The sequence below is a fragment of the Oncorhynchus mykiss genome, chromosome 12 (genome assembly GCF_013265735.2).
Source record: "Oncorhynchus mykiss isolate Arlee chromosome 12, USDA_OmykA_1.1, whole genome shotgun sequence".
Lineage (NCBI taxonomy): Eukaryota > Metazoa > Chordata > Actinopteri > Salmoniformes > Salmonidae > Oncorhynchus > Oncorhynchus mykiss.
This window is the reverse complement of record NC_048576.1, coordinates 91,965,041-91,976,150: the sequence shown is the minus strand read 5'-3', so window position 1 is coordinate 91,976,150 and position 11,110 is coordinate 91,965,041. Positions and strand designations below refer to the sequence as shown.

The 11,110-nt window shown below is 39.7% G+C and overlaps 1 protein-coding gene across 1 annotated transcript; it reads left to right on the top strand.

Moving 5' to 3' along the window:
* The first annotated feature begins 6,477 nt into the window (after window positions 1-6,477).
* Window positions 6,478-10,795, top strand: LOC110513845 (metalloproteinase inhibitor 2). The gene is made up of 5 exons (XM_036939177.1): window positions 6,478-6,917; window positions 7,578-7,648; window positions 8,236-8,332; window positions 10,161-10,282; window positions 10,461-10,795. Exons 1-5 carry the CDS (start codon window positions 6,788-6,790, stop codon window positions 10,614-10,616), a joined length of 576 nt encoding a protein of 191 aa, XP_036795072.1. The 5' UTR covers window positions 6,478-6,787; the 3' UTR covers window positions 10,617-10,795.
* Window positions 10,796-11,110: the final 315 nt, after the last annotated feature.

Here is an 11,110-nt window from a genome sequence, read left to right as displayed (position 1 = left end):
GAGATGGTGAATGTGTTCATGTTAATTAAGTTAACTCGTTAACAATGCCCTCCAAACATGGCAACTTTCTCATTATTGTTTTATTTTTAAAAGCAGAACATTGTTTGAGAGTGATCTGTGTGTATTATCAGTAGTGGTTGAGGGTTTCCCTGCAAGAAAGAGTAGAAGGGTCCTAGTTGAAAGTAATAAAGACAATCAGTTGACGTCCAATTTCCTCAGTGTTGACAGTATGTGTTATTAGTGGCTTTCAGATAGCACTCTAATAATGCAATATTTGAGTAATTGGAAGAATCTAAGGTTTCAATACAAGGCCACATGATGAACAGAGAGAGGGATTGAGCCTTGGGACTGATATTAAATGAAAGGCTGCCATCTGGTGTTTAGGGTAAAAGATACACCTGCTTGTGTTAAGAGCTATGGAAACAATGATTAAACATTGAGAGATTTATTTACCTCTGAGTCTACGGATCCCTTGTGTATGTGTGTGTGTTTTTTTAATAGATTCACTCCTGTTGATAGAAGTACAAACTTGCCTGTAGATTTGACCTTCATTATGATGATAGTATTTCCATAAATTAAATTGTGTAATGAAGCATGTGTGTAACTGATTGACTTACTAGAATTAAGGGTTTGAAAGGATAAACTATCTGGTTTTATATGTTGATTTAACTTACTTTAATAGAAGTATTGCGATAGAACCTCATTTGATAGTTTAAGCCATAAATTAATGATTACCTTAAAATGTTACAATCGTTACCACAGAAGTGGTAAAAGGGGGGAGCGTGAGGGAACATTTTATTATCTGCAGAGATAGCCTTGAATTGGACACAGCATTCCTCTCACTCTATCTTGCTTCGTGCAGTTGACTGTGACCTCTTCAGACCAATTGGCAGTACGCCCAGAACATTGCAAACGCAACACAGTACGCCCAGAACCAAAAGGATTATCTCAGTTTCAAGGTCTCAGCTTTGAGAGAAGAAGCCTTGTGAGGTGTCACTCAGTCACATGCAGGAACCAATGTTAATAATAAATAATGTAAATTGTTCTTGTATGACTTGTTTGTGTAACATTACATAAGGACTGAAAGGGAACACCCTTGGCAGAGTTTTCATCAAGCTTGGATTGTGAACCTCTCCAGACATCATAATAAAGAGTGATTCATTTCATATTGACATCAGGTGTCCCTGGTGTTGAATTTCCACCACGCCATGCAAATAAACTGATATCTCTAGCTTGAACAGACAGATTTTGATGGAGATTTGTGTATTATGACAATTAGATTTCCAAGGGGCGTGGTCATCAATTGAAACGTTCTTTAAGGTGTAGGCTGCTACAAAATATGTTCCACACCCGACCAACATGACCTGTAATTTCCGTGGATCTGATTGGTCAAGGAGGTGGCACCACAGGACCCAGAGTGTTTTTTTTTCTCCTGCTCTAGTGATTTCTATTTTACTGAAAACAACAACAATGTAAGTAATTCTAGTAGGCGTAGCCTAAAACAGATATGTCTGGTTCATCCCCATTGTTTAAGTGAAAGACGGACAGTTTATGACATGTATGGCAGCCGGGCATGTTGAGCCTGCTGTGTGGTTGTCCCATTAGGCAGATTATTTTTAAAACTGAAAACACCCGAACTGTAAGTCATTTCAGTAGGAGCTTCGCAAAATATATATTTTTTACCTGTTACACTGGAAGTGTAACTTTTAGTCAGGGCGAGCAGAGCGTGAACCACTTTATCCTGCTACTCCAGCTGAGATACACTATATAGCGGTAACTCACCTAGTCATGCTAGCTTCGCCCTCATGTGGGTGCTAACAAGCATGCTAAGCAGTGTTAGGTATCAACAGCCATTGTCAACCAATCAAGTAGGGGTTGGAAGCTCTGGTGAGGTTCGATTGGTTACGCAAACAATATCACCAAATATTTGCTTGATGATCAGCTTTGCCCAACTTTAGTCCCGCCCTGTTCAGCTCCCTCTCCCATGCTGCATCTCCCAATGGTCCCTGGCCACTCTGCTTCTCACTGCTTTACTTTCATTGAAAATGAATGGGAAGCTGTTGTTTCACCATGTGATACAGTCTCTAGTGTATATACCCTGTCAGACGTGAGCTGCACGTTGAAATCTTGAAATCACGCTCTGCAAAAGTTTGTAGTATGTGTCCGATGTAGCAGGCCAGAAAAACAGATTCTCTGCTTCCTCCCTGTCGTTTAATTAAGGGACCGACAAGTTATGGCATTTCTGCGTGTAAACAACTATCGGGTTAGTGACCATAATCTTCAGCAACCATAAAATACTGCTGATTTGGCTGATGGGAAAGTGCCTTTCAGACCTTAAAGTCAATCTCTGTGTGTAGGGTATGACATAGTAATGAATCAGTAGCAGAATGGTTTTATATGGGCTATGGTGGCCTTTTCTAATCAGGTCACACAGATTTAAACTCCTGGAAAAACTCCTGGCCCTTTAGGGAGAATGAAAACCCTGTCATACTGCAGCAACCTTTCTCATATGAATTATATTTTAAAACTGGAATAACAGGGGAGTTTCCCTTACACAGACACAGAGACAACTGTGAATAGACAATACAACTAACAGGACAGAGTTTGTTTTATGCAGTGTTGCATCATGTAGGCCCAGGGATAGAAATGGCCTGTGTCCAAAATCGTTAAATTCCATCCCTGTGTATTCATACCACTTGACTTATTCCACATTTTGTTGTGTTATAGTCTTAATTCAAAATGTATTACATTTATGTTTTTTCTTCACCCATCTATACAGAATACCCCATAGTGAAAACCCGTTTTTACATAAGTTTTCACACCCCTGAGTCAATATTTTGTAGAAGCAATTTTGGCAGCGATTACAGCTGTGAGTATCTCTGGGTAAGTCTCTAAGAGCTTTCCACACCTGGATTGTACATCATTTACCTATTATTATTTTCAAAATGCTTCAAGCTCTGTCAAATGTGTTGTTGATCATTGCTAGACTATTTTCAAGTTTTGTCAATGATTTTCTAGCAGATTTAAGTCAAAGCTGTAACTCGGCCACTCAGGAACATTCACTGTCTTCTTGGTAAGAAAATCCAGTGTTGATTTGGCCTTGAATTTTAGGCTATTGTCCAGCTGAAAATAAAATGAATCTCCCAGTGTCAGGTGGAAAGCCTGTGCTGTGCTAAATTTGGTTTCTTTTTTTTTATCCCAAAAACTCCTCAGTCCTTAATGATGACAAGCATACCCATAACATGATGCAACCACCATTATGCTTGAACATATGTAGAGTGGTACTCAGTAGTGTATTGTATTGGATTTGCCCCAAATGTAACACTTTGTATTCAGAACAAAAAGTGAATTGCCTTGTAACATTTTTAGAATAATTACTTTATTGTAAAATGGATGCATGTTTTGGAATATTTTTTATTCTGTACAGGGTTCCTTCTTTTCACTCTGTCAATTAGGTTAGTATTGTGGAGTAACTACAATGTTGACCCATCGTCAGTTTTCTCTTATCACAGCCATTAAACTCTGTTGCTGTTTTAAAGCCACCACTGGCCTAATAGTGATTAAAGTCACCACTGGCCTAATAGTGATTAAAGTCACCACTGGTCTAATAGTGATTAAAGTCACCACTGGTCTAATAGTGATTAAAGTCACCACTGGTCTAATAGTGATTAAAGCCACCACTGGCCTAATAGTGATTAAAGTCACCACTGGCCTAATAGTGATTAAAGCCACCACTGGCCTAATAGTGATTAAAGCCACCACTGGCCTAATAGTGATTAAAGCCGCCACTGGTCTAATAGTGATTAAAGCCTCCACTGGCCTAATAGTGATTAAAGTCACCACTGGTCTAATAGTGATTAAAGTCACCACTGGTCTAATAGTGATTAAAGTCACCACTGGTCTAATAGTGATTAAAGTCACCACTGGTCTAATAGTGATTAAAGTCACCACTGGCCTAATAGTGATTAAAGCCACCACTGGTCTAACAGTGATTAAAGTCACCACTGGCCTAATAGTGATTAAAGTCACCACTGGTCTAATAGTGATTAAAGTAACCACTGGTCTAATAGTGATTAAAGTCACCACTGGCCTAATAGTGAAATCCCTGAGCGGTTTTCTTCCTCTCCGCCAACTGAGTTAGGAAGGATGACTGTATCTTTGTAGTGACTGGGTGTATTTTTTTTATTTTTTTTATTTTTTATTTCACCTTTATTTAACCAGGTAGGCAAGTTGAGAACAAGTTCTCATTTACAATTGCGACCTGGCCAAGATAAAGCAAAGCAGTTTGACAGGTACAACAACACAGAGTTACACATGGAGTAAAACAAACATACAGTCAATAATACAGTATAAACAAGTCTATATACGATGTGAGCAAATGAGGTGAGATAAGGGAGGTAAAGGCAAAAAGGCCATGGTGGCAAAGTAAATACAATATAGCAAGTAAAACACTGGAATGGTAGATTTGCAATGGGAGAATGTGCAAAGTAGAAATAAAAATAATGGGGTGCAAAGGAGCAAAATAAATAAATAAATAAAATACAGTAGGGAAAGAGGTAGTTGTTTGGGCTAAATTATAGGTGGGCTATGTACAGGTGCAGTAATCTGTGAGCTGCTCTGACAGTTGGTGCTTAAAGCTAGTGAGGGAGATAAGTGTTTCCAGTTTCAGAGATTTTTGTAGTTCGTTCCAGTCATTGGCAGCAGAGAACTGGAAGGAGAGGCGGCCAAAGAAAGAATTGGTTTTGGGGGTGACTAGAGAGATATACCTGATTGATTGATATTGATACACCATCCAATGTATATTTAATAACTACACCATGCGCAAAGGGATATTCAACGTCTGCTTTTTCTCCCATCTACCAATGGGTGCCCTTCTTTGTCATGCATTGGAAAACCTCCCTGGTCTTTGTGGTTGAATCTGTGTTTGGAATTCACTGTTTGACTGTGGGACCTTACAGATAATTGTATGTGAGGGGTACAGAGATGAGGTAGTCATTCAAAAATCATGTTAAACACTATTATTGTACACAAAGTGAGTCCACGCAACTGACTATGTGACTTGTTAAGCACATTTTTACTACTGAACTAATGAGTGCTTGTTTCCTTGGAAATGGGTGTGTTTGAATAGACTCACATTAACAGCTTCATATGACTTAGCATGCTAGCTCCATCCTGGTGGGACAGTGGACTATTTCCATGGATAGAGAACAGAAGATTCAACGACAAAAAATGAATTCCAAAGCAAATGAATTTCCATGTGTCCTGTCTGTGCTTAGAGTTGGAAACAGTCAACCCAAACTAAGCTAGCAGTATTATTAAAAGTCTTATGTGAAACATGTTCTCAGAATGTTATTGAATTATCTTCAAATAACCTATAATTTCTGTTAATAGAACATTAATAAAACTACCCAGGAAAACTTTAGAACCATAGTAAAACATTTTCAGTTTTCACTTCAGCTCTCAGAATGTTTAAAAAACAATACGTTTTACCAGTCAGGAAACTGAGGGCTTTGTTCCCAGAACAGGTGAAGTTTTCACTTCAGCTCTCAGAATGTTTAAAAAACAATATGTTTTACCAGTCAGGAAACTGAGGGCTTGTTCCCAGAACCAATGGGAAACCAAAAACCTGCATTCCCACAACCAAATGTGCTAGTTGGGAGGCTTTCAAACAGATTGTATTTTTGGTGCGCATAGAATGGTATCATGAGTGCATTCAACTGTATGTTCTGTTGCTATTTTTCTTCACAATATGACTCAGATAGGCTCATTCTGTTCAGGACAACCCAGGCTACAGCGGATGTCATCCCTGTGGATTAAAAAAAGAGATCATCAACATTGATACGGTAAATTACATTAATTTTTAAATATAGAAATGTGTGTGGTTAGCTTGTATGACATTAAAGTGGTATTTATTATAATCCTTAATGTCGTATCTTTCATAACACATTGACTCCTCTCAATTTAACGCATTTCCCTCACTCAGACAACAACAAATGTGCAAAAGTAGCCCAACTAGAGGGAGGGATGGTGTTATCTTCTTGTCTCTTGTGGTGCTCAAGTTTAACGGCTGTCAGTCAAAACAAATACCAGTGCTGTGAAGTGGAGAACCTGAGCTCTTATGTTATGTATAGCGTGTTACTGTACTTATCAACAACAACAATCTGCCATTTTCATCTCATATATGGGGTGACAGGGGCAAGTGAACTGAGCAGTTGGGCAAATTGAGCCTGCTCGGAAATTTCCCGAGGTGTTTTTTTAATTTTTTTTACTGAAACTACAACTTTAAGGAATTCCAGTAGGCTTAGCCAATTTCTTTCTATTGAACCTTTATTTAACTAGACAAATCAGTTTAAGAACAAATTCTTATTTACAATTACGGCATACCCCTAGCCCTGATAATGCAGTGCCTAAGATCGCTCCGGAGCCCCCAAAAAACAAAAACCGAGCTTTCAGTTTCATTCACAATTTATGGCATTTATGGCAGCCGGGCATGTTGAGCCTGGTCTGTGGTTGTCTCGTTAGGCGGAGGATTATTTTTTAATTGAATGGTTACTGTTCTGGAGTAATAGAATGCTCAGCCTACCACCGGCTGGGTTCTGGCTGGAGGAGGAGCTCACAGCCTGCAATAAATAGCGGATGATTACATTGAAGGGAAAATATTTCGAAGAGTTATCCATCGGTCTGGGAACAGTCTCGAAGGAAATAGAGTCCAGTGTACTTTACGCCTCACGCTTTCATTCGTCAAATCCTTTTGTGATATTTTGGCGACCCCGTAATTCGATTCCAAATGACTCGGTATGTAAGCAGCTGTTTCATTACTCTGGTCGTTCTGTTCCTTTGGCGGGTCGAAGACATCGCAGACGCTTGCAGATGCCTCCCTCAGCATCCTCAACAGGCTTTTTGCAATGCAGAAATCGGTAAGGCAATTTGGGAACATTTTACTTTTCAGGTGAGAGCTATCAATACGCAACATGAGAACACTTTATGGATTGTCTGTGGTCGTAGGCTTAATGATCATGTCCAAATCATTTATACTATCTACATCTTCTCACAGTTATTTACGTAGTTAAGTAGGCGACAGTAAGATGGTTTACAGCCAGGACTCTCCAACCCTGTTCCTGGAGAGCTGCCTTCCTGTAGGTTTTCAAGCCAACCCCTAGTTGTAATGAACCTTGTTCTGTTTATCAACCAGTTAATTATTAGAATTAGGTGCGCTAGCTTAGGGTTGGAGGAAACCTACAGGACTGCAGCTCCCCAAGAACAGGATAGAGCCCTGCTACACTATTTTGCTTAAGGTATGAAGTGTGCCTACAAATTAATTATTTGAGATGTATGTGTTTACATAACATTAAGGATACCTGCTCTTTCCATGACATGGACTGGCCAGCTGTAAACTATGATCCCTTATTGATGTCACCTGTTAAATCCTCTTCAATCAGTGTAGATTAAGGAGAGGCAGGTTAAAGAAGCCTTCTACACTGTTCTCTCTCCATATCACCCTTAAACATCAGTGTGACTGACTAGTATACCGGAATAGATTTCAATAACGTTAGATAAACCATGTCTCCCTCTTCTAGTGATCAGGGCGAAGGTGGTTGGAAAGAAAGCGGTGTCTAACGCCATCAAGTATGACATCGAACAGATCAAGGTATGATTCTCCTTTTTTTTTAAGTGGTTCTATAAAAATGTCTGTTTCTAAATGGTAATGTAATTATTCAGTCGCTCTTCCTACTGGTCCTAGACTATGGTGACATCCCCTATGAACTCAGCTGCTACTTCGTTAAAGATATCACTACATGCTCTACCAGAGTTGGTTGGCCCTTTAACTAAGACTTCCACTGCCTGACATCATTAGTAAGACATAAGTTAGCCATGCCTGAGACTGGTAACTGGAAGTTCCTTATGGAGTAAGGTAAACTAGCTTTTATTGTCTTTTTTGCACCTGATTTGTGGAGCCTTGTTAAAATATTTTACATTTTGGAAGAAAATGCATACAAAAAAAGCAGGAAGCTGGTCTCATTTCAGAGTTTCTTATTTTGAGTTCTTTGTTTATTTTATAATTCAGGGCTCATCTGTAAAATAGATCTGGGTTAAATAATGATTGCTTGCACATTACAGATCTGTTGACATTAAAGGGTAAAGACTGACAGTGCCTGAGTGGTGCAGTCAGTGAGGTTCCAAACTATATATGTAGCTGGTTGACAGATCTTCCTTTCTCTCCTTGTGATTGGCTAGATGTTCAAAGGTTGTGACCAGGTTATCCACGCCATCTTCACTTACACCACTTCGTGCAGCGTGACTCTAGAAATCAACAAGGAGTATCTCTTCACAGGTGCGGTTCTCACTACGTTACCCAAGTTCAATAGCCAGCACTGGTTAACCCTATCAGTCCTGAGACCCCAGCAGAGATCAGCTCTTCATTTATCTGCATGTTCAGCCCTGACTTTTTGCCTTGGTAAAACACTATTTTTCTTTCCAGGACAACCAGGGCTACAAGTAAACCACAAAAGAAGTTGACAAACGGTTACATGCGTTTTATTAATAAATGTTAACATGAGGCAAATACTAGCTAAAAATGAATTTATATGAATGCTGTACATACAGAAATGGTTTGCTCGGTGATAAATGACTATCCAGTTAATCAGTGACAACTGTTAGTTTGTAAACAGCTATGTAAGCGTATTACATTACTAAAGACATTATGTTCTCTGATTTCCTACCTTCTCTGGAGAGGAACCCCGTTACCTTCATGACTCTTGATTAGCTTGTGAGTGTCATAGACTAAAACATGTTCGTGAGTCTCGGCTTTTCATAAATTACTTAACAAAAAGATAATCCAACAATTCCAAAGATTGTACTTTGTTACAGTTCGTATAGTAAGGAAATCGGTCAATAGAAATATATTAATTAGGCCTTTCTCTAGGGATTTCACATGACTGGGAATAAAGATATGCATCTGTTGGTTGCAGATGTACGTTTACAAAAATGTAGGGCCGTCTGTATCTGTTCCAACCATTTTCCCTGTGCAGCGCAACACATCTCCTTCGCTTAGTAGTTTAGACTGTTGAATGTTGTCTCGTTCCTCTTCAATGGCTGTGAAGTTGCTGGATATTGGCAGGAACTGGAACATGTTGATCCAGAGCATCCCGAACATGCTCAATAGTGTCTTGAGTATACAGGGTATGGGAGAACTGGACATTATCAGCTTCCAGGAATTGTGTGAAGATCCTTGCGCCATGGGGCTGTGCATTATCATGCTGTAACATGAGGTGATGGAGGTGGGTGAAAAGTATCGCTGTGCATTGAAATTGCCATTGATAAAATGCAGTGTTCATTGTCCGTAGCATATGTCTGCCCATAGCGTAACCTCACTGCCTCCATGGGGCACTCTGACCATAACGTTTACATCAGCAAATCGCTTGCACACAATGCCATACACGTGGTCTGCCGTTGATCGGTTTGGAGGTACTGCTAAATTCTCTAAAATGGGGGTGGCTTATGGTAGAGAAATTAGCATTCAATTCTCTGGAAACCGCTCTGGTGGACATTCCTGCAGTCAGTATGCCAATTGCACGCTCCCTCTACTTGAGATCTGTGGCGTTGTGACAGAACTGTGCATGTTATTGTCCCCAGCACAAGGTGCACCTGGATAATGATTATTCTGTTTAATCAGTTTCTTGATATGCCACACCTGTCAAGTGGATGGATTATCTTGGTAGAGAAGTGCTCACTAACATGGATGTAAACAAATTTGTTCACAATTTGAGGTAAATAAGCTTTTTGTGTGTTTGGATAATTTCTGCCATCTTTTATTTTGGCTCATGAAACATGGGATCAACACATTACATGTTGCGTTTTTATATTTTTGTTCAGTGTAAATGCATGAGACGGACACAACAATGTGACAAGTTCAAGGGGCTTAGACTTTCTATAGGCACTGTAAATGTATACAACTAATGCATTAGTTAATACGTGTGTGTGTACACTTATGATGATAAATCTGTTCTGGGCTGCATCAGTGTCTTCATGCTCCAGGGTGATGTATCCTAACCATTAGTGGAGCAAATGCTAAACTGAGCCAAGATAGCATCTAGGGGCAACTGTACCCTACACCATGTTTTCCCCACAGTACAATGACTATCTATATGTCTTGTCTGTAGGCAAGCTGAAGACTGGAAGGATGTCTATAACACTGTGTGGCTATAATCCACCCTGGGAGGACTTGAGTGCTGCACAAAAGAACAGCTTGACTCACCGCTACCAAAGCGGCTGTGATTGCAAGGTGTGTGTGTGTGTGTGCTGGGAATTATAGTAATTACTATATACCAGTTTAGTTAAATAGTTACATGGCACATTTTCTTCAAGGGAGTATACTATTCTGGTCACATTTGCAAATGCTTGAGTATTGGGGTAATGGACAGTCAGTGATCTTGGTCTTATCTCTCTACTCTGACCCACAGATCATCCACTGCACTTCCCTCCCCTGTCCAATCAGCACCTCGGATACATGCCTGTGGACATACTTGGGAACCGACAATGGCCAAAACCTTGCCTGTATCAAGAGGCAAGATGGGTCCTGTGCCTGGTACAAGGGGATAGGACTACCCAAGAAGTAGTTCCTGGATATTGGAGACTCCTAAACTCTACAGGCCATCCACTCACTGCTCAGTGACTAAAGATGCCTGCAATTAATACATGAGTAAACACACCTACAAATGCAAGTTGTTGTGATTTTTAAATTGTTTACTGGTCACTTCTACAAGTGCAATTTAAAATAAACATATATAGCACTCAAGCTAATTTCTTATGTCATTCATTTGTCACTTGTTTTTAAACTGGAACCAAAGGTGTTATTGAAACCCCAAATCGTTTTCGATATGCTTGTCTGTAAATGGAACAGTGTTCCTGAAATACCATAAAGCCTGGGACACATTGAACAGGGTGTAATGTATACATTTCAGATGGTATGTTCTATACATGAATAACAGTGTCTTCTGACATGAAAGGAATCATGTCGGTTTGAATGGAATCTCTAACATTAAACATTTGTCTACTGAATGTGGCCCTTCAGCAGTTTGGGGTCTAAACCAAGGCTTCAGCATTGTAATGT

Bases quoted from the DNA above. Each gene is read 5' to 3' on its own strand.
- LOC110513845 (XM_036939177.1), top strand. From the start codon at position 6,788: ATGACTCGGTATGTAAGCAGCTGTTTCATTACTCTGGTCGTTCTGTTC. The intron at 7,649-8,235 runs GTATGATTCTCC...GTGATTGGCTAG, and splicing joins ATGACATCGAACAGATCAAG to ATGTTCAAAGGTTGTGACCA. The intron at 10,283-10,460 runs GTGTGTGTGTGT...TCTGACCCACAG, and splicing joins AAAGCGGCTGTGATTGCAAG to ATCATCCACTGCACTTCCCT.